Source organism: Xiphias gladius, chromosome 20 (assembly GCF_016859285.1).
Source record: "Xiphias gladius isolate SHS-SW01 ecotype Sanya breed wild chromosome 20, ASM1685928v1, whole genome shotgun sequence".
NCBI classification, from domain to species: Eukaryota; Metazoa; Chordata; class Actinopteri; order Istiophoriformes; family Xiphiidae; genus Xiphias; species Xiphias gladius.
Genome location: NC_053419.1, coordinates 18,314,220 through 18,338,000, shown reverse-complemented (window position 1 = coordinate 18,338,000; position 23,781 = coordinate 18,314,220). Strand labels below are relative to the sequence as shown.

Genomic DNA, 23,781 nt, shown 5'->3' with positions numbered 1-23,781 from the left:
CAGCTGCAAAGAACACGATCCTGAATCCTTTATACCTGCAGTACAGCTTTTAACATCCTCAACTCAAAAAACAACACAGACTCGGAATTGGCTACAGCTAAACCCAGCAACAGGCAGATCAAAAATCAGAATGATATACTCACCTCTCAAATATATTTATTTGTGGAAAGGTTATTTGTGCAGAAAATACCAAATTCTTATAATGCCCTGAGCCCTCCCTACATGTATAGAGGATCACCAAACTACTCTCGCAACAACCACAGGTGTGACCAAAAAAAACTTATCTACAATATATTTACAAATACTTACAGTATACCAAAATTCTATAATATTGAACTATAGAATAAATGATGTATTACTTTTACAAAAATAAAACTAACTAAAAACTGAGCAATAAAGAAACTAAATCAAACCAAACCCAAACTAGATCAGCACCTCCTCCGGTCCCAGTTGGTATAGTACAAATAAGCTTACTGAAAGTGCAAGTTGTGTGGCGCATTTTCAAGACAGCGTTTCAAGAAAACACTGCAGCTCCCTCACCACTTCTGAATTAACTCAAGTAAATTAATTTATAAATGGTCGACTATATTTTACCAGTTACGATAAGCTAGTTTAGATATCTATAATATAGCCTTAATTGAAGCATTATTTAACAGAAATTGGCTTAAAAATATAAAATAGGTGTTCGTCATTTGTTTGGTCAGAGGGATGTCTCACAGCTCTATAACACACTATAAATTAACAGCACGCTGCTGTTTTTCACTGTTTCACAACCTTGAACTCGCCCAACCTAATGGATACTGCTATTTGGATACTGCTATAATGGATACTGAAATTTGTGGAGTTGTTGCAGGAGGAATACTGACAGACGTACCAAACAAATAAAGCATAATTCAGATTAATGGAATGTAATAAAAGTTCAAGTCTTCTATAAATGATGGTAATGCCGGGATTCTTTCCATCCATACAACCATCAATTTTCTAAGGATTCTTTAAGGGTTTCAAGGGTGCTGGAGCCTTTCCTAACATGAATTGGGCAAAAGGCGGTGTGCTCAGCGTTAACACACACAGACAGAAAAACACATGCACAACTAAAAGACAAACTTAATTTGTGTTTTTTCCTCACCTGCGGGTCTTTGGACAATTGCGGGAGTAGCAGGAACACCCAAAGGAAACCCACAAGCACAAAGAGAAAATTACCACTCCTCAAATGAAGGGCCTCAGTCAGCTGTCAGATTCAGAACTTTGAACTTCCTGTGAAGCCTAAAGTTAGCCTGTAGTTGAATTATTTTTTCTGTTTGTTTATTCGGTTTGTCGATGTTAGCTGTCAATTTTCAGTAATTCAGTTAAAAACGTCAACTTCAGGCTATCTTTACAATCTTTTCAGAGGGAGATATAAAAAGAGAATATGCTGCAAAAAGACAGACAAGTCAGGATTTTTTCCCTATATTTTTCTGTTTGTCTTCTGTTGAGAGACACTAGTGTCCTTGAGAAAAAAATTGTATTTGGCTCTGTAATATATTGGCTCTCACAGTAGCCAGGTTCACCTGTACCTCTCTCAGCTCATGTGTTAGAGTGTCTTTGACAAAAATTGCCCACACAAAAGCAGCTCTGTTCAGGGAACAAATTCAGGAGAAATGTACCGGGTTAACTCTGCAAACATGAAACCAAGAGAAGAGTCGCTATGTAATCCAGTCCTGACATTTTTCTTTTTTAATCCAGTTTTAATTTTAGGATTAGGACACCATATTCCTCTGATAGTCTTTGTGGTGGTGAGAATGATCAGATTTCTTTAGTTCATCAGAGGAAAAGTCCTTAGTTGAAACTGTAGACAAGATTTAGCAGTTTGTGTTTATTTTCCAGAATAATGTGAAACAAAACTTGGTTGTTCTTTTGGACTGAAGAAATCAGTTACTGTGATTAGGCCACACTGTCAGTTTACGGGATTTTCATATTTTTTAATATTCGGGATGGCAAGAGTGAAGATAGTCAAAAACTTACAGCTTTTATTTTAAGGCATGTAACATGAATCTTTATAGTTACAGTTTACTTGACCTTATCAGTGTAGTCATGTGACAGTCCATTATCTTTAGTTTGAATTAGAAAACACACCTACTGCTTCAAGGCTCTCTAGCATCTGTGTGTGGCTACAGGAAACAGTGAAAGCGCGCGGATTGTTCTTTTATGTGTGTTGTAAAACAGTGATTTGCATATGTTATAGTCACAGCAAGAGCATATTTAGTGTATGTTTCCAGATTTGGATGTGTAATAAATCTCTTGCCATACAGTATAGAATAGAAAGTGTATTGTTTTCAAAGATTGTCTTTTGTTGTCTTTAATGCTTTGTGAATTATCACATTTATAAGTGCTTTGGCAGTTGTTGTGGTCCCTGTATGCTGTAGTTTCTGACTTGAGGTAAAGCAGCAGTCCAACAGAGGAGACTCACAGTGATTGTACTGTCATTCGGGTTTGAACTGGATAAAACAAGGTTGTTTTTTTTTTGTTTTTTTTTTGTGACTGCTTGACCAGCTATCCTCTTTCATCCTTTTCCTGTAAGTAAAAGTTGAGCGGACAGGGAAATACAATTTTGGAGAGTTTTTTTTTGTTTTGTTTTTCAATCAACTACTCGCAACTTAGTGTTCAAAGAGGAAACAGAAGTGATAAGATCATGATATTCATTATATTTAAATATTCTCGCAGGTAAGATGGGGTTTGCCTGTCTCAAACTTTAATTCAATGTTACAGGTTAGTTCAGGATTAACATTAAGCTTTGAAACAATTTGGATATGGAAAAAAACTGCTTAGATTGCTGTAATTCTTGCATTACTCATACATTTTACTGTTTGGGGAAGTAGCCCAGTTGTGGTTTGACAGATGTACTCAAGCGTAAATGGCCGCCTGGGAGAGTCTTTTGGCTGTCGGGTTTATTTTACATGATTAGCAGCCCGTTCTCACTTGGTTTCACTTCCATTTTGCTTAGAGATCTCAAGTCAAAGTTCAAGTTCTTGCTCTGGACTTCATTTCAGTCTTCTTGCTCATTCTGATAAAATACTCTGTAAGTAGGGAAAACATCCAATTTGACAAAACTCAGCAGGAAATTAGATTTAGTAATTCGTGTCTTGTTTTGAGACGTTTAAGTGTGATTTGTCCAAGCTTCTAAGGATAATATTTATAACCATTAACGTAGAGGAGACATTGTTAAAACTTATGCATGCTGTGAATGTTCATGAAGAAAAATTGAAGCACATAAGGACAGATGGAGAAAATGGGACCAATATGACAAGGGTGCTGTGTCAGGGTCTGTGGTCCTTTTGCTTCCACTTGCTCTGCAGTCTCTGAACCACAGCGTGCTGTCAGCACATGCAGGATGCCCAGGAGATCCCTAGCGCACAGCAGACTAAATACTAAATATAATCACTGCCCCCTTTATTGGCTACCAGTCTGGTAACCAGCATATGTGGCTTTTAACCTGCTAATCCCTGAAGCAGGGGTTCGAAAGATCTGTGTGAGATTAGCAATGGGAATCGAGAACCGGTCCAGTTGAGAACCGGCTCCAAATTGTCCGAACAATTGGAATTGTATGCCTCCAAGTTTATCAGTTCCCTTTCAGTCCCTTATCAGTTCCGAATAAATCCAAAGTGTGGCATCATTTCATGTTGATGGATGACGACAGTGCTAGATGTAATGCAGCGTTTCCCATACATCCTATACATCTCTCTACTTGTGTGGCCCTCCCAGGTAGATGGAATTTTGGACTGACGGTCGGACAAAACAAGTAATTTGAAAATTTCACCTTGGGCCCTGAGAAATTCTGATGGCCATGATTGTTCACTGTATTCTGAGATTTTGTAGACATAACAATTATTCAATTAATCGATTAAAGTGATTAAAGTACCTCCATAAATGTTCAAATTGCTTTTTTTTGTCTGACCAACAGTCCAGAACCAAAACAGTTCAATTTTCTATCACAGAAGACTTGAAAAAATAGAAAATATTCAAATTTGATAAGCCAGAACCAGAGACGTTTTGGAACTTTAGTTTTAAAAAAAATTACAATTACTCAATTATCAAAAATAATTACCAGTTAATTTCCCATTTGGTCAACTAATCAATTAATTGACTAATTGTTTCAATTCTAGTGAAGAGGCCAGAATACAGCAAGTTTTCCAAGTGTTGGATAACATTTTGATATGCTAAGATTTTACCACAAGCACATAAATGGTTTCCAAAATGGTCCATTAGGTTTTAAATTTTACATGTCACTAACAAATTCCTTTTTGTTTTTTTGTTTTTTTTTAACAGATAAACCATCATGATTCCCATCACAGAGCTCCGGTACTTTGCTGACACCCAGCCAGCATACCGTATTCTGAAGCCATGGTGGGATGTTTTCACCGACTACATCTCAATCGTCATGCTGATGATTGCAGTGTTTGGTGGTACACTGCAGGTCACACAAGACAAGATGATCTGCCTGCCTTGCAAGTGGGTGGTCAACAAGTCATGCGAGACCATGCCTGTCCCAAACAGGACCACCCCCTATGCAGTGGAACCCAAAGGAATTCAGTATGACCTCGACCGTCATCAGTATAATTATGTCGATGCTGTCTGCTATGAGAACGAACTACACTGGTTTGCCAAATATTTTCCCTATCTGGTGCTACTCCACACCCTCATCTTCTTGGCCTGCAGCAATTTCTGGTTCAAGTTTCCCCGCACAAGCTCTAAACTTGAGCACTTTGTTTCCATCCTTCTCAAGTGCTTTGACTCTCCGTGGACAACAAGGGCTTTGTCTGAGACCGTGGTGGAGGAGAGCGATCCCAAACCTCTCGGAAAAATGAATGGTTCAATGGACAAGAAGGCCTCATGTGTGAGCGAGGATGTTGAAGCTAGCGTGCCCATGCTTCAACGAACAAAGTCCAGAATTGAACAAGGAATAGTAGATCGCTCTGAAACTGGGGTTTTAGATAAAAAAGAAGGGGAGCAGGCTAAGGCCCTTTTTGAGAAGGTGAAGAAGTTCAGGATCCATGTAGAGGAGGGTGATATAGTCTACCGTCTTTACATACGTCAGACCATCATTAAAGTAATCAAGTTTATACTGATAATTAGCTACACAGCCTACTATGTACATTACATCAGATTCAGTGTAGTGTGCGCCGTGAACCTTCAAAAGCTAACAGGGTACAGCACGTTCTCTTGTGCCCACCCGTTAGCAACACTTTTCAAGATTTTGGCCTGTTTCTACATCAGCTTGGTAGTGGTTTATGGTCTTATCTGCATGTACACTCTGTGTTGGATGCTCAGCCGCTCCCTCAAAAGATACTCCTTTGAATCAATCCGGGAGGAGAGTAGCTATAGTGACATACCTGATGTGAAAAACGACTTTGCCTTCATGCTACACATGATAGACCAGTATGACCCTCTCTACTCCAAGCGCTTCGCTGTTTTTCTGTCGGAGGTGAGCGAGAACAAGCTGAGGCAGCTGAATCTGAACAATGAGTGGACGTTGGAGAAGCTGAGGCAGCGCATCACCAAGAACTCTCAGGATAAGCTGGAGCTGCATCTGTTCATGCTCAGTGGGATCCCAGACACAGTATTTGATCTGATAGAGCTCGAAGTGCTCAAGCTGGAGCTTATCCCCGATGTAACTATCCCACCAATCATCGCCCAGCTTTCCAACCTGAGAGAGATGTGGCTCTATCACACACCAGCTAAAATTGAGGCCCCAGCATTGGCCTTCCTGAGGGAAAACCTGAAGTCTCTTCACATCAAGTTCACTGACATCAAAGAAATTCCTCTGTGGATCTATAGCCTGAAGAATCTTAGTGAGCTGCACCTAACTGGGAACCTGAGTGCTGAGAACAATCGTTACATCGTTATTGATGGGCTCAGAGAGCTCAAAAGGCTCAAAGTTCTACGTCTGAAAAGCAACTTGACCAAGCTGCCGCAAGTAGTGACAGATGTGGGCGTGCACCTCCAGAAGCTCTCCATCAATAACGAGGGTACCAAGCTGATGGTGCTCAACAGCCTGAAGAAAATGGTCAATCTGACAGAGCTCGAGCTTGTTCGCTGTGATCTTGAACGCATTCCTCACTCCATCTTTAGTTTGCACAATCTGCAGGAGATTGACCTGAAGGACAACAATCTGAAGACAATAGAGGAGATCATCAGCTTCCAGCACCTGCACCGGCTTGTGTGCCTGAAGCTGTGGTACAACCAGATTGCCTACATCCCCATTCAGATCGGAACACTTACCAACCTGGAGAGGCTGTATCTAAACAGGAACAAGATTGAGAAAATCCCCAGCCAGCTTTTCTTCTGTCGCAAGCTCCGCTTCTTAGACCTGAGTCACAACAATCTGACCAGCATCCACGCTGATATAGGCTTCCTCCAGAACCTGCAGTACTTCGCTGTGACAGCAAACAGGGTGAGAATTAAAGAAAATACCTTAAATTTGTTCACTGCATGTTTTCCTTTCAGAGAAAGTTTGTCTCATTTCCTATGCGTCTGTCTCCATCGCTCTATCTTTCTGTCGTGTGAATATGATTAGCTCAAAGGCCAGATAAGGTATTAACAAAGGTCAGCTCTTATAAATGCTGAGATGTTCATGGATAGGTTGGAAGTTATGGCTTTAAAGATAACCACATGACTGAGGCTCTGACAGTTTTTCAATTGTGTATCATCAACACATACAATATTGTATATTTCCCAGTTTCAAATTTCTCCTTAGAAGTTTAGATTTTTGCTTCATTTCATGCAGACAAAACATATGAAAAAAAAGGTTGAAAACACTGATATGATCTTTGTCTGTTATTCTGCTTTCCAATGACTGATCTAAAAGAAGACCTGATTTAGTAGCATGTTGTATATGCAGTCATGCTCTGTACACAGCAGTCAAATGACGCTAACTGTTAACATGTTAGATAAAAGTCCTCCTGTCTGGAATGAAGTGCAGGTTTTTACTACAAGTCTGTTTTCTGTTCTTCTTTCAGGCCAATAATTAGAAACCATTAGGGAGTTCAAAGCTTGGTCGCATTTATGGTATAATTACAAAATCTTTCTCTGAGTTCACATTAGGATTTTATGAGCATGATGTTCTCCTTGCCCTTTTAACAGTTTCTTTAGAAGAGAAGATGATAAAAATTTTTCTGTCTCCTGTAGACTTCCCGTGAAATAAACTATTACTTCCCAAGTAAACCCTTACAAATGCCCTTTATTTGGGATGTTGTTTATTTTAGGCGCAAAGATCATTAATATAAATATTTTGAGGGAAGTGCCAAATCCCGCCATTACAGTCATGGCAAGGTTAGGCCTTTGGTTTGTGGTGAAGTAGATCATTTCAGTCTTAACAAAATGCTCTTTAATTATTTTGCTATATAGGAATTTCATTCAGGGAGATGCAGTTTGTTCACTGTGAGAATTTAGAAAAACAACATTCTCCTGAAAACGCAGTTTTTCTCATAAAAGCCTCTGCTCTCTCAAAAGCATGCATACTGGATCATGTGTTTTCAATAAAGTCTACTATTACTGCCATTTTAATGTGTTTGCTTGCATGGTTGCACACTGAAAATAGGTTCCAGGACGTTTGTTTGGGGCCAAAAATAGCACAGTTAAATGGGGGCCTTCTGGTGTGCCTTCCATACCATCGTCTTTACACTGTTAGCACATTATCAATTCAAATTAGTAGTGCAAGTGTGAATATTGTGTCTATGCAGCATTTTGATAGGATGTGATTTCTGTGGATGTCAATGAATAATACCCACTTAGAGCTTTAGAGTACGAAATTTTATTTTTAAACAAACACAAAGAATTAAAAATAAGACGAGGAGTTTGTGGAACGTAAGCACACAAAGGCTTCAAGACTACATGGCTGATTGTTGGTTTTAAATTATTTGTTAATGCCTTTGAAGCCATTTTGTCTGTATTGTCTTTTTCTAGTATCTTAAATTTTTTATGAGACTTTACCCCTAAAGTCTGACAGAAACTTTTGAGTGCCCCTTAATCTTATTTTGATTTGTTTCCTTTGCTAATGTCCGGTTTGTGTTATGTTTTTTTTAAACTGGGTAATATCTGAAATGAACAGGACCTACAAACAAACCATTCTCCACTCTCTGTTGTGGAAACAGCTGCCTCTTTTTGTTAATGCCCTTTGCTCACACCTCAGATGCCTGCCTCTTCTGGCCATGGCATATGGATTAAATATTGAACAGCTCAGCCTTTCTGTTCACTAGTAATTTAAACCCCCCATTATTCTGCCTCTTGTCCTCTTCGCTTTAGATTGAGACTTTGCCCCCAGAGCTGTTCCAGTGTAAGAAGCTGCGTACTCTGAATCTGGGAAACAACTGCCTGCAGACGCTGCCATCACGCTTCGGAGAACTCACCGGGTTGACCCAGCTGGAGCTGAGAGGGAACCGTTTGGAGTGTCTCCCGGTGGAGCTCGGCGAGTGTCGGCTGTTGAAAAGGAGCGGTCTGGTGGTGGAGGAGGATCTGTTCAACACACTGCCATCAGAAGTCAAAGAGCAGCTTTGGAGGGCTGATAAAGAGCAAGCTTGAGCCAAACCTCAGTGGTGAGCTGCAAATCAGAGAAGCTTGATTTGAGAAACAAACGAGCAGTGATTTTGTTTATCGAGAGAGGCAAACCTTGAGAGGTTTGAAGCATTGTTGGCCATGTGGGCTCAGAAAAGTGATGAGGCTTCCCTGACAGGATCTCTAAAAGCATGGATGTCAAATTTCAAGACCTCCAAGGATGTCCCTTTGGAAATCACTAGGTTCATGGTTGTCAAGGAAAAAAATCTCATAACCAAGCTTGGCGATGAATGGCGGTTTAGTAATGTGGCTTTCTGTATTTCATCCTAAATATCAAGCTGCAAGGATGCAAGCCGGTGATGTCGAATATGCATGCCACAGTAGGACCTATCTAAAGCAAACCTGTTTATTGGAAAGAGCCAAAAAACAGAAAAAAACTTTGCACGATTCAGCTTTGCCAGTGAGCTAAACACGCTCACTATCACTTCTCTGCTGGCCGTGGGATACATGCACAAATTGAACATGCTTAAAGCAGTGTTTGCCTGACATTCCTCTGGCCTTGAGACTCAGAATTTTACTTTTGAAATTTTTACAGTTACATTTGCAGTTGTGTTGCAGTGTGACTCAGAATACTGGCATATACTAGGAAAAAAAAATTGGGCCACTGACATTCAATTTGTTGAGGCATGAAGGCTTGGCCCTTTTTGTTTTTTTTCAGGCTCTCTGTATGCTCAACATGCTTGGAGGCATCTTTTTATGCCAACAAAATGACTCTGTAACTAAGATCAGCAGATCATTCCACAGGTGATCTCACAGCTTAGGCCTTAACTTAGAAGACAGATGAAACAACATCAAAGAAAAGCTGTCAAATACTTGGAGGAAACAATGGGAACAAACTCTACAGTACAATGTCTAAATACCCTGCAGTCGTTAATTTATGATGTTGGCCTGTGGGCAGGCTATTTTTTACCTGTATGAGAGCTGTGGAGCTATGGTGGAGAAATGCACCATTCTTCTTGGACTCTTTATTTTGCTTCACAAAACATCATGTCTTACTTAGGCATGTGAGGTGAGCTTTACTTTATTTTGCATGACTAAACATCACATACATTACTGATGTGTCTTATTAAGGTATGGGAAAGGGGCTTCATATCAATGCATATGGGCCAGTCGAAACAAAGTCAAGAATTTATTTTGACTCCAAGATAAATAATTTGGTGCTTTGAAATGCTACCACAGACCGGTATCATGTGAATCAAGCTGCAATGTGATTGGTTTAAAATTCAAGTAATATGAATAATATATAATATGAAAATTCAGTGAGTGACTGAATGCCACAAAGTAAGAATTTATTTTAAGCTTATTATAGAAGATGTACCTGTAGTCGGAGATCTTAAGTGACCTTTGTTCAATTGAAGGCTAATATATGTTGCTTCACTGACGAGATTGTAACTACACAATGTGTCCAGCCTGCTCACATAAAGTTTGCCATCCCTGTATCAAAGCTACAGAGACAAAAACATTCAGGCAACTCCCAGTCACAGTTGATTTCTTTTGTCATTAGCAAAATCAAAACACGTGCAAGGTTGCACAATGCTAATCATACAACCGCTAGATAATGTAGACCAATGAAAGGAGTAAGAATCAAGGTACTTTTATGGTCAGTAGGACTTTGAATAAGGAGCCCTTAGTTGATTATTACTTACATGACACCTCCAAGTTGATGAACTGCAGATGTGAGACTGGAGAGTCTTAACTAGCTGCCAGGTACTGCCAGTCTGAAAAAGAGAAGTGTTTAGGTTAGTGACTCAAGTGCCCTGCTTTTTGTATGCTAGCCCTTCTTACATTTACCCCACTCAGTTTACTCCAGGGAAAAGTGGATATTTGTCAGCAACCTTGTTTACTCATTCAAGAGCAAAAATTAGGACAAACAGGAAATTACAGAGTGAAGGAAACTGGGTCTGACTGACCTACACAAGGGAAACATTTATTTGCAGAGAGAGTATGCGGAGTATGTGACTTCCACATGCATGGTCCAAATTAGTGCAACAGCGCTTTGTCTGCTTGAAACACTTTTCTTGTTAAGACCTTGGATTTAATAGCATCATTTGGAGTATACCTGCTCTGTTTTCTTCAGCCAGGCCTCTCTTGCTTCTAATATGGCCTTACCTTTTACGAGCCGTATGCCCTGTTAATTGATGATCAGAAACATCACGTTCACAACTTGTTTTTTCATGTGTTGTAAAATGTACAGCTGACAATTTAATGTCTTTATTTCATGCATATCAGTCATACGCTATGTGTTCTTATTGTTACCAGCTGTTTCTTTGTTTTCACTTTAGCCATCCAAGAGTTTCAAGGGAAGATTCACTGTAATAATACAACTGCACCTTTGTTCACAGCTAATTTTGTATCACTGAGGCCTTGGCTAAATGCCCTTCAAGGGGTCACTAGTAGAGTGCTCCGCACACAGTCTTAAGGTGCAGTCCTGTTGTCTTTAATGTGTTGACTAGCAACCGGTTTTAAAGTTGGAAGCAAAGCAAAGTTGAGCACAAAGTGGAACCGCAGAGATAGGCAGTAATTCAAAGGAAAGATCAGCTTTTTCTGCATGTGTAAAATTTTTTAAACATAATTATTTTAAGTGGCATGTCCATTTTGATATATATCTGCTCTAGTTTCATTTTTTTTTTTTTTGTGCCAAGAAAGAGCAAAAACATGTTTTTTATTACATTCTGCAGATACTGACCATTGACCTGTTTGGATGCCAAACAATGAGAGCAAATAGTCAAGTAATTGAAGCACTAGCACATTAAACTGCAAAAATACATACTTTATAAGGCAGTAACATGGCTCATTGTAGTGGTGCAGTGCAGTGCAGTGCAGAGTGTCAAATTAGGATGTTGGAACACTACACATCAGTTATTGTTTCAAGTGTATTTTGGCCTTAACTTGCTGGTCATGTTATTAGAGGTTGGATAATCACAGCCAAAAACTCAATTAGCTCTTGGAGTTCAAGAGTGCCATAGAAATCTTTCTCAGGGCATCACTGGGAGCTTATTCACACCTTACCACAGTAGCTGGATTTGCTAAAATTCCCATACAGATATTGATGCATTCATATATCAGGCAGCCTCTTTCCATTTTCAGTCATACTACGTCAGCATCATGAAACATCTGTAAGTCACCCAAATGTCTCTGAGTCACATTTATTCCTGCAAACAAAAGGATTTATATCCACAAATATTTTTGGTCAGGAATTGCCTCTGTTGCTTTTTTCCTGACCTCCAGAGCTATGACTACAGCCATATGCAGTCCCTCACAGTCACTTCCCTCTGAGTCACGAGTCGAGTTGAGCGGTCCAACTCCCTTTCCTGTACGTCAGCGTCAGTGAATTAGTGTGAAGGTCTGAGATGAGGTCAGTCAGCCACTGCAAAGCACCAAAAGGAGGAAGTTTTAGTGACTAATTAAATACCCCTTGACTACAAGGAATCTCTAGCACTTTAATTAGTATCATGGCTCATCTAAACACATCCAGTAGCCTCAATCAGTACTTTTAAAAGCTTTATTTCATTCTGTGTAAATGTGCTAAAATACTTTTTGTTTTCACTTTTGCGTTCTCTCTCGAATTTATGTTAAAGTATGAAATATCGAAAACGTGCTTCTGTTTGTGTGATTATGTATGCCATAAGTAGTGTAGATTGTGTGAAATAGCATGATTGATCAACTTATTCTTACACAGAATTAACTCAATCGGTTCCACAGAGGGTTTCACAGAGGTTTTGACGGTGAGTTGCTGATTTCTTTGGATGCAGCTCCTGTCCCCAAAAACGAGACAGGATTTCACAACTGAACAGAAACAACTCTTGACAATCTAACATACTGTAAATGGAGGCGAGCTCACCTTCCACTGTGAGCTTTCTGTGTAACAGTACACATCATCTGTTAATATCTGTAATACTTCTGAAGAGTGTACAGTTTTGGACGGTCACATACTGTTTCACTTGAACTCAAGAAAATCACATTATTCAAAAAAACTGCCATGATTGCATTGCATTTACGTCTAATCTCTACCTATGTATAAAAATGTTTTTTTTAAATACATGATTGTATTGACTATGTATGATAAATTCATCTGTATTCTGATGCCTGTAGATCAGGGATAAATGAAAACAGTTTGTCGGTTTCCCCTTTTTGGGGTTTCATATCCATTTCCTTTTTGCAGCATGAGTTTGTTGATGCTGAACTTGTGTGCATTTTAGCCGTACTGAAAGCCACCCACTTAACCGTTAACAACAGTCATTGCTGAATGTAAGCCTGCAAGTTGGACGGACAGACTTGTTTTGATTTGCACTGTCTGTATCACACATGACAAGGCCTTTATTAATTAATTGTCGCCAAGTGAACACTGGCTTTTTAAGCGGGACGTCTGTATCAATGACCAACTGAACTTTGATTTCTTAATGTTCAGACCCTACTTTTGTACCGTTCTGACACATGATATTAAAATAAACACTTAACACTAAATCCTGTTGCAAAGAATATGTGAAAGTGCTGAGAAACGGTTTTTTAAACGTTTAATAAGTAGGCTAATAGACCTTTTTTGCTGTTGACATTTTGGCAGGTGTAATTAATATCATTAACAATGACCCAGTTTTATTAGGTGTCCCAGTAAGTCACTTGAAGTGAGCCAGCATGCACGATACCAGGACTCTGGAGCCGGCTCACCTAAATTAAATCCAGTCGCGTTAATGTTATTAATTATAAATGTGCATTTCCTGCTGTGTCACAGCAAGTTCTTAAGCATTATTTCTTTCTCACAGGGAATATTGGTTACACTAATGCTCAATTGCTCCTCCTCAGGAACGGCCAGGGTTTATAAATGACGGCAAATTATTTTCTCAGCTGTTTTTTCCTTTTCACCAGCCTGTGTGCCCTCATTAAATGAGAGGATGACAACTGATCAAGGGAGTGCACAAGGTCGTAGGATCTAACTCTGGGCCATCCACCTTGTGCTGTACTGTAGTCTTCATGTACAAAGTATTAGAGAGTTTGAGCTAATACTTAGTTGCGTCCCCTCGTCACAAGTTGTCTGTATCGATGGGGCGGTGACAAGTTCAACTGGGTTCTCCTTCTTGGATTGTTTTTTATAATTTGTAATGGTTAAGTCAACAGTAATTCTTAAGGAAAAAAAGAATAGATTAGAGCAAAATCTGACAAAGTAAACATAATTTTGTGTAGCAGAAATATATATATTTTTCTGCTTTCCTGTCCTGTTGATCATCTTGTGACACTATAGAGTTATCTTGCAACCAGTGGGGGAAAGTAAGTATGTACATCTACTAAAGTACTGTACTTACAATTTTGAGCTACTTGTACTTTGAGTGTTTTGATTTTATACCACTTTATACTTCTACACTAAATTACAGGGGGAAATATTGTACTTTTTACTCCAGTGCGTTTATCTGACATCTTACACTAGGTACTTTACAAATTAGGATTTTACATGAATAACATGATTAACTTATAAAACGTGATGTATTAGATGGATTATTATATAGTAACTAAAAATAGCTTCACCTTAATCAGCTGTGACATTAAAATGCTGATTTTGTGTCAGTGCATCAGTAACAGTATTCTCAATAATATGATACATATAATAATATGACTCTTTGAAAGAGACCATTCTGCCCAACAAGTACTTTTATGTTTGATACTTTTAGTATATTTTGCATATAACACTTATATAATTTTAAAAAAGTACAATTTTGAACGTAGGACTTTAACATGTGAGAGAGTATTGCTACTTTTACTAAAGGAAAACATATAACATCTAATATATTTAGATCATTTAAGTAGTAATAGTGCAAAATAAACGTATTCCATTACAAGTAATGGAAAGTCCATATTGAGAATGTTACTGTAATGATTAATATATAATATATAAAAGTATCAAAAGTAAAAGTACTCATAATGTAGACAAATGGCCCCTGTGTGTGTGTGTGATACTGTTGTATAGTATATGATGTTATTGGATGATTATTACTGACTATGCTGCTTTGCATTTAATGTGCATTTTACCTTTGTAGTGGGTCGAGCTCGAGGTAATTCTAACTTTTTCTTTTATGCCGGGTATTTGAGTATATGACAGTGCATCCCATTTGATAATATCAATGTACGTTTTGCTTGGTAAAATGTCAATTATCAATATATATAATTAAAAAGTAACTAAAGCAGTCAAATAAATACAGGGGAGAAAGAAGTACAATCTTTCCCTCTGAAGTGTTGTGGAATATAAGTATGACTTATTCGAGTAAAGTACAAATACCTCAAAACTGTACTTAATAACAGTACTTAAGTAAATGTACTTTTTTTGACATGCCACCATACATCCTGGCTTATGCAACTACTCAGAACTGCCACAAGACGGTGCTGTAAGTCATTTTTGTGCCTATTACCGGCAGCGACACGAGCGACACCTAGAGGTCGATCTGCGGTACCACCGCGGAGAGCAACCGTCCCCCTCGCCATGAAAGAGTTAAGGTCCAAAATCCGATTAACGCCTCCGTCCGCTTGCCATCCAACGGGGTCGCACAGGTTCACGTGGCCGGTGGGCGACTCACTCGGACGGGACACGCACGGGCCGCACCGCTCCGAGCTGACCGCCATGGATTTCATGACAGATCGCGATGTGCGCAAGGTGAGTGTCAGCGTCAGGTTAGGCACGACGCCGCGGGGAGCCGTGAGTAACCGAAAGCCCGCGCCCACAACCGAGAAGCAAACAAAGTCTGTAACACTCTTAATACCCGTGTCCGGTCTCTCTCTTCTTCTTCTTCTTCTTCTTTGGTTTTTTTTCGTCAAGTGTGTCACATTCCCGGGATCTTTTATTTGTTGTCTACATGCACGTTGCAGACACATTACATAACATGCAGTGGTCGCGCGGGGCCCCTTAGAGGTAGCCTCCAACAAGTGCCTCTCGTGTATACATTTTATGGCTGCAACTACCGATTAATTTCATCATCGACCAATCGGTTGACTGTTTTCTCGATAAACCAATTTACCCTTTGGTCCATAAAACCAAGAAAAAGTAGTGAAAAATGCCGCTCACAGTTCCCCAGAGTCCAGGGTCTTGTCCCGCCAACAGTCCAATTAATCAATCAAAATACTCGCTGATTAATTTTCTGTCGATTGACTAATCGATTAATCGAAAAATCATTGCAGGTCTTAGTATATTTTACCCTAGATAGCATTTAAATTGGAGAAAACAGATTCCTCTACTACACGAATTGCATCTTTGTGTGTAATATGAGTGAAACAAACAGCCGATTAATCGATTGACAGCAAATTTGATTATCTATCAATAGCCAGACACTCCTTATACCTGTTTGTCGTTTCTTTGTCAAACTGAATATTTCTGGGTTTTGGAGAAAGCACTCTGATAGTCTCACCTGTGGTTATGGAAACAGTGAAGGCCACTGGACACTATTTTATAGAGCAAACGATTAACCAACGATAAAAAATAATCAATAGTGTTGCAGCCTTATTCCTAATAAACAGAAGCAACCGGGAGATTTAAATGTCAAGGATTCTTTCCTTTTCTGTTCTTCTTTCTTTTAAATATGTAATTCAAATGAGAATGTATTTAGTGTGTAAATGATGTTCAGCTGACCCTCGGTTTGACGGAAATTTGAGAAAAACAAAGCGTATCTTTGTGTGGAGAAAAAAGCATGTCTCGAGTCCTCGGTTGTTGCTTCTTCGGCGCTGTGATTCGGTGGAACTGACTCGGCAGCGCTTTCCTCCCTCTCGCCAGTACATGGAGGACGGGTACGTGGTTCTGGACGGGCTGCTGACATCCCAGGAGTGTGACGAACTCAGGCAGCGGATGGCGGAGATCGCGGACCAGATGGACGTCCCGGAGCACTGCCGCACCACCTTCTCCACCTATCACGACGAGCAGCTCAAAACACAGGTGACCTAATGAACAGCTCTGCACGGCTTAAGTCTTTTGACAGTGTCTGCCGTTTATCCAACTATACACGTCTTTTTGCATGCTTGCCATCACATCGCACTTGAAGATGCAGGTATGGTTACCACTTACGTTCCTTAAATGCAGAAAGTCAGACTCACGTGGTCCGTAGTGTAGATACATTACCTCTCCGCTGACTGACAGCGTTCACCTCGACCTTAGGCGTTCCTCTTCTCAGGCTAATAGCAAACTTCCATGTCAGCAGTCCAGTCAGTGTCGGTGGAGTGTGTCTCGCCCCTCTGTGTACTGTTGACCGATGTTAACCTTTTGACCTGCAGGGAAATGCTGACTATTTTATCACCAGTGGAGATAAGATCCGCTTTTTCTTTGAGAAAGGAGTTTTTGACGACAAAGGTGAGCTCTATTAAAATTATTTCTAGCCCGTCCAATTTTTTTTTTCTCTTAATATGACGAAATGCTAAATGAGATGGGTAAAGCTTTTCTCGCCTTGCAGGGGAATTCATCATACCAAAACAGCGGTCACTGAATAAAGTTGGTCACGGTAAGATTTATAATTGAATTTCTCCCTAACAGCATGTACGCAGTCCCCAACTAATCCCAGTTTTCCTCGTTTAGCACTACATGCCTACGAGCCGCTGTACAAAAAGGTTACACATTCACCCAAAGTTCAGGTGAGTTGGCTGCTGAACGATATGCAAAAATGACCTATTAAGTCACAGGACAACCAACACTCATGCCAGATGTTATTCTCTTAGGGCATAGCTAAGAAGCTGGGTCTTGTGAGTCCCGTGATACTACAAAGCATGTACATTTTTAAGGTAGACCACTATCTCTGTCTATCTGTCTGTCTGTAAAATGTCTTATAGTCTTACACAATGCTACATGGGTAGTTTAGAATAAGACATAATTTCTCATTCTTTATATTTTTTCCAGCAACCAGGAATTGGTGGGGAAGGTAAGAAAATGAATTAAATGAAGAAGAATTTTTAATTTATTTATTCTTTTAATGTCCTTTTTGAGTTTTCTGAGAGGTACCTAGATTTTCTATCATGTTTTTGAACAGGATATGAAAAAGATCATGGGACAAAAAAAAAATCAACTCCCTTATCAGCCCTATAACATAAATAAATATATGCTGTGTACAGTGACTTCAGACAGTATTCAGACCCCTTCATTTTTTTCCTATTTTGTTATGTTGCAGCCTCATGCTAAAGTCGTTTGAATTCATTTTTTGCAAATTGCAAATTTATTTAAAAGGAAAAACTGAAATATCACATCGACATAAGTATCCAAACGCTTTTCTGTGACACTTGAAATTTAGCTCAGGTGCCTCCCATTTCTCTCCATCGTCTTTGAGGCGTTTCTGCACCTTGATTGGGGTCCACCTGTGGTAAATTCCGTTGACTTGACATGATTTGCAAAGGCACACACATGTCCATATAGGGTCTCACGGCATGACGATGCATGTCTGAGCAAAAACCGAGCCGTAAGGTCAAAGGAACTGCCAGCAGAGCTCAGAGACAGAATTGTGTCGAGGCAGGGATCTGGGGAAGGCGACAAAAAACCTTTCTGCTGCACTGACGAAGACAGTGTGGGCCCTTCCAACGATTTGTCCAATTATACTGTTTATATGTATTTTAAACTAAGCTAATATTTAAAAAAAAATCCTTATTGGTATGATGAGCTCATGCAAAAACATTCTTCCCATAAGTATCCATATGTTATGAGCATGTAGCAGATTCTCTTCTGTTCCTCAGTGACACCTCATCAAGACGCCACATTTCTGTACACGGAGCCCCTGGGCAGAGTTATGGGGCTGTGGATCGCCCTGGAAGATGCCACCGTCAACAATGGCTGCCTGTGGTTTATGCCGGGGTCACACAACAGTGAGCTCTCTCTTATACACTATAACTTAATCTGGCTCTGTGGCTTCCAAACCGCTAACTCTGCTCAGTTCGAAAACGCTGTGTGACACAACCCTGCAAATACTGTTTGTTGGTATATCAGTTTCTGCACACATCAGTTTCTGTGTTTTTTTTTTGCACGTGATGGTATATCCCTCTCCTTCTGTCAGTCGGTATCTCTCGGCGTATGGTGCGCACCCCAAAGGGCACCTTTCCCCTGACGGACTTCATCGGAAGGGAGCAGACCTATGACGAAGAGAAGTTTATCGCTGCACCAGTTAAAAAAGGTAATTCGCTTGTGTCTTACATTTTACAAGGGCAAATGACAGGTGAAGGATTAATATTTGCGGGCATCTTCTGACGGAGGATGTGAAATATGTGTCATAAAGGAAAAAAACGTGCGGTGGTGTGGAGACCTACACACATTTATTATGCATTCGGAGAGTTTGTGCCAATTCTGGTAAGGTATCTAAATAATATGCATGATGTGCATTGTGAAGTGCTGAAAACAGATTCAGTCATTTAAAGGAATATTTTGACAGTTTGGGTAATGTGCTAATTAGCTTCCTTGCCGAGTGTGCGGGTCTGTTTCATGGCCAGGCACAGCGACAGGTAGGAGTCACGTTGCTCGGCCGCGAAATATTCGCGGCATCGACCCTCTCGTCTAACGCCCAGCAAGAAAGCAAGTACGTGTATTTCCCAAAATGTCAAACTATTCCTTTTTAATGAATCAACAGAAACTTCATCTTTAAAATGTATCCAGTAAAAAAAAGGCAAACAGTTAGTGTTTCCAGCTTCTCACGGTAAACTGAATATCTTCCACATCCCAACCTGTCCATCAACCTCTCCGTGTCCAGGTGGTATAGTCCTGATCCACGGGGAGGTGGTGCATCGTAGTGCTGAAAACAACTCGGAAGACTCCCGCCATGTCTACACCTTCCACATCATGGAATCCCAGGACACCCGCTGGAGCCCCGACAACTGGTGAGTGTGTGTTTAGAGTCTGTGTGGGTTTGTGTTGTTTCCTTTTATTTCTGTTATTTACAGCAGGTTAGTCGGTGTGTTTCGAACAGACGGTTGACACAGTCGGCACATAAGGGAATGGATGAAATTTAAATCCCATTTTAAAACAAACTTGGAAAATGATGAACCTATTCTTTAACCCATCGGTCATGTTTCCATCTCTTTGGTCCTTAAAGGTTGCAACCCACCGAAGAGCTCCCCTTCCCACCTCTCTACACTAAATGAAGGATATCTTTTGGCTTTTGGCTGCACAGAAAAAAGACACAAGATCCTCCCTTTCCTGAAGAAGGACCAATATGTATGAACTGTTTTTAACCAGAGCAAATGTGCTGCAATTTCTAATTGTTTATCTTATATGGCACCATCTGATTCTCTATATGTGGGACTAGTATGTTGCCCCTAATCCAGAAATGCTTCAACAGAAAAGTCAAAAGTGGATTGATGGTAACCAACTCACTTTTTTGCTGAATGTATCAATGTGTTAAATGCAAAGTTTTAATAGACTGAGAAATTAATTTGAATAAACATTTTTAAACTTTTTGATCAACTTTCCATGGACACTTGACAAAACAACTGATATTTAGATCTACTTTTATTCAGTCTCCTCATCAGCATTGTCAACAACCAGCATTACTCTTTTTCAAGGTCATTTTTTTTTTTTTTTTTCAAATTTGTGTCAAAGGGAGATGATTCCTTTTTTTTTTTTAAACATGAACAGTAAGCATTTCTATTTTCAAGTATGTTGATTTTTAAGACAAAATTTAAATGAAAACCAACTCAAATGTATGTATGAATGATGATAAACCACAACATTCACACTTAGGTTAATTTTCAAATCAAACTGAGAAAGTAGAGGGTTAATGTCGATGTTGTCAAAGTGCAATCACTCAGTCAGCCACACGGGTTCCTCTTCTCAGCCCTCAAATGAGTATTAAACAAATGGACTAAACATCGGAGGCATATCCATTTTATCTTAATCCTCGGATGCACTCAACATGCAATATTACATTCTTAAAAATGTAGGGATGATGGCAAACAACATACTAGTCGGATCATGCTAATAAACTGTCATCACAACATAAAACACCAAAGAACTTTTACAGATGAACATAGACCAAAAGCTGTCAATTCATTCTGAAAACAAGTTTCGGGTTATGAACTGTAGCGTCCTCATTTCAGAATGATGAGATCCAACCTGATGACGTCTGAGGATATTTCTACAAAGCAAATATTACATAATAATTTGGATTCTTTAATGCTTGAAAAGTTGCTAAAAAGGAAGGGCCTGTGTTGATCAGTTTGGCCCAAAGCATATCTACAGAGTCCAAAAATATGCGGTGCATGAAGGCTCAGTATCACAAGGAAATGTACGTATATATTAAGTTTACTTTTAAGGGGTCCCATCAAACCACAGAAATATTAAGTGAAGTAAATTTATCAAATAAAATATACTGTAGTATACGTCTGTACGTGTTACAGTACTGGATTTCATATGAGTGTCATGCAGGAGCATAGTGAGTTTCTGCCATATCGAAGTATAAACCAGCCCTTATAAAGGAAGAGTTGTGAGGGGCTGCCATGCTTTCGTCTACAGCGTCTACAACAGTAGGTAATGTGTGATAGAAAATATACTTCTTAAGGCAAATATTTTCAGCAGTAAGTCCCTCGTATCGCCATCAGGGAGGCAAAAGAATATTCTAATAATGAAAAAAGGTTGGTTAAGAAAAAGACATACCAACAAGCGAACTTCAAATAATGTTCTTCAAAGGCAATACAAAGGCATGTATCCATTTTGCAAGAAGGGGACAAGATAGGAAAACCTCCTCTTTGATGATCCTAATGTGCCTTCTAGCAGCGTCTGCAATGTCCAGAATTCAGTACCTGTTTAAAGGACATTTTGCCAATTTATTAAACTTAATCTTCTCTTGCATAATTCAGGAGTTGTTATTGTTGAGTACCTCGGGGTCAGGACGGTGACACACAAAGAAACCATACACCACCGCTGTCACTTAGCTCAAAGAATATTCGGCAAGTCTTCTTCACATTTCTTCGTAACCTGCTCTGAGATGATCGTCTCATTCCTCCAGCGACTGATACTGAAATGTCTCGGGATCTGAGGACAGCAGACTCAGAAATGTCATGCTTACATCACGTCTGCTGCCACATACAGTAAGGAGCACATTTTTTAGTGCCATTTGGTTCGCTGACATACAGTAACAAACACCCGGCTTGATGAAGCTTTCAGTTTTTCACCATTTTTTCTTGTGCTAGTAAAAACGACTCCCGTTTTTGATCAAGTTCAGTGGTTCCTGAAGGGACTTCTATTACTTCGATTATCATGTTTTTCTAGTATTTCTTTCTTTCTTTTTTTTCCCCCCAAATTCACCAACCATTCTTGCTTCCCCCCCAGGAAGGGTTGAGGACAAGGGGAGGGATCTGTTTGTGTTTGGGCCATCTCTCCACTCAAAGCAACAGCAGGATGAAGAGGTAGAGTGGGAGGAGGAGGTTGTCTATTTGGGAGGTGTAGGCCTCCAACATGGCCACCAGAGTGATGGAGCCAACAATCCACGAGTAGGTGGAGTTCAGATTGATGCTCCCATCGAAGATAAGAAACATGGCCACGGCGATGATCTGGGCGAACACAGATGTTGCAGTCCCCTCCATGGTTTTCCTGGTGCCAGGCCAACGGATCTCCCCCATGGTGCTGCCAAACACAGAGGCTACAGTGTCTCCGACCCCCACGGCCAGCACACCTGCATAAGGCACAAGGCCACCCGCACCAGGAAGTATCCCCTTAGGGGCGCAAGGCCCAGGGAACAGCCATATAGGCAGAGACACGCCCAGCAGCAGGTAGACATGGGTCAGGATGAGAGGCCCAGAGTCCCGCTCATCCAGGAACAGGGTGAGCAGCTGCCTGAGCAGCTGACCCAGTGGCCTGATCCGAAAGTAACGCACGTACTCCAGTAATAAGAAAACTGCCAAGCAACCCACAGACGCCACATGAAGCAGCTGTCTGTCATATATCAGCCCTGGAACATATGTGGCCACTACAATCAGATGGAAGTACTTCCTGACAACAGTCGAGGCCTGGTGCTTCTTGGACCCCGACTGCCGCTGGTAGTTCTGGTGTAACACCACACAGGTGGCCACGACAGCCAGGAACACCCAGTACCCCAACAGGCAGAGTCTTCTGTCATTTAACGTGAGAAAGTCCAGCAGCCACATGATGGGGTGCCGGCCAATGAACAGGGAGAGCCACGGCATGAGGATTCCCAGACCCAGAACCGCCGTCATCATGTGAAAGAAAAGCGATGACACCCAGGTCTCTGACTCCATGAAACAGAAGAGCAGGGCGAAGAAAACGCCCAGCAACAGTGAGCCCACCACGACCACCGGCAGGAAATAGTTCACTGGATCACCTTTGACCTCTGCCAGGTTCAGGGAGCGCTTGATGAGCTGGTTGACGATAAAACTGATTCCCCCGACGATGAGGAGCGCCTCCCCAGGTGTGAAGCAGCGTGGCAGCAGATAAAGCACAATCAGGCTGAGATAGACGAAGATCAAAAGTACCTCTAAGACCTCGATGACCTCAGACACCGTCAGCGTCTGTTTTGTCGTGTAGAGAATTGCACTGCCGGCCATGCCCGCGATCACACAAGTGTTTGTAGGCACGGGTCTCGTGATGCCGAGCGCAATGAGAGAGAGAAACAGAGCCAGCATCATGCCTGTGATGGTGACAACCATGGAGAAGCGCTCAAAGTAGACATTCCCTGAGGCAGAGCACTTTTCTCTCAGTGCCAGGCCGAGCAAGGGCATCACCATGGAGGCCGGGACGATGCCGCTATTTGCGGCAGGACGGAACTGGAACACGGCACCGCCTGACCTGAGCAGACGGTCCCATTTGTGCTGGACGTAGAAAGCCTGGATGACGAGGGCTACGCTGCACCAAGAGTGCTGGTTCCAGACCGCCATGTGGACGCACAGCACCACGGCCAGAACTACAGTGGACTCCACGAACACTGGGTTGATCTGCATCGCTGCGGGGTGGAGGGCGTGCAGGGGGTGGGGGGGAGGGTTGATCTGAACAGATGGTCTGCAACAATGAAAGCCGTCTTCTGTCAGTTCCTCTCTCTGGCGCACTTCATCATTTGGCAGGCACTTTTGACTTGCTGAGGATGCCTAGAAGAAATAAAAAAAGGGAGAAATTAAAATCAGTCAGGATTCGATTCAAGAGGAAAATGTCAGTCAGCATGAAACAGAACAATGAAAATATTTATAAACATTTATTAAAAAAAAAATTCTAAAATACACCATCCAGTAGTTGTGACTCAGACCGGGAGTATT

At 40.8% G+C, this 23,781-nt stretch overlaps 3 protein-coding genes across 5 annotated transcripts in view; 2 read left to right on the top strand and 1 right to left on the bottom strand.

The window, feature by feature from the left end:
* lrrc8aa (leucine rich repeat containing 8 VRAC subunit Aa) overlaps positions 1 to 13,035 on the top strand; it is a 14,400-nt gene extending 1,365 nt beyond the window's left edge. Inside the window, exons 2-3 of the mRNA XM_040157313.1 lie at positions 4,303 to 6,427; positions 8,278 to 13,035. Of these exons, the coding sequence (XP_040013247.1) occupies positions 4,313 to 6,427; positions 8,278 to 8,553 (2,391 nt within the window). The 5' untranslated portion in view covers positions 4,303 to 4,312 and the 3' untranslated portion in view covers positions 8,554 to 13,035. The remainder of the gene's footprint in view (positions 1 to 4,302; positions 6,428 to 8,277) is intronic.
* A 2,131-nt stretch (positions 13,036 to 15,166) lies between these two features.
* On the top strand, positions 15,167 to 19,976 carry phyhd1 (phytanoyl-CoA dioxygenase domain containing 1). Of its 3 annotated transcripts, none has more exons than XM_040157008.1 (11): positions 15,167 to 15,223; positions 16,334 to 16,492; positions 16,828 to 16,903; positions 17,004 to 17,051; positions 17,126 to 17,181; positions 17,266 to 17,328; positions 17,444 to 17,465; positions 18,268 to 18,396; positions 18,585 to 18,701; positions 19,272 to 19,398; positions 19,614 to 19,976. In XM_040157008.1, exons 1-11 carry the CDS (start codon positions 15,191 to 15,193, stop codon positions 19,660 to 19,662), a joined length of 879 nt encoding a protein of 292 aa, XP_040012942.1. In that variant the 5' UTR covers positions 15,167 to 15,190; the 3' UTR covers positions 19,663 to 19,976. The 3 variants fall into 3 exon arrangements, with proteins under 3 accessions (XP_040012942.1, XP_040012943.1, XP_040012944.1); XM_040157009.1 differs by having other exon boundaries at positions 15,218 to 15,309; XM_040157010.1 differs by lacking the exon at positions 15,167 to 15,223 and adding an exon at positions 15,238 to 15,265.
* A 161-nt stretch (positions 19,977 to 20,137) lies between these two features.
* Positions 20,138 to 23,496, bottom strand: dolk (dolichol kinase). The gene has a single exon (XM_040157007.1). It carries the CDS (start codon positions 23,470 to 23,472, stop codon positions 21,901 to 21,903), a length of 1,572 nt encoding a protein of 523 aa, XP_040012941.1. The 5' UTR covers positions 23,473 to 23,496; the 3' UTR covers positions 20,138 to 21,900.
* Positions 23,497 to 23,781: the final 285 nt, after the last annotated feature.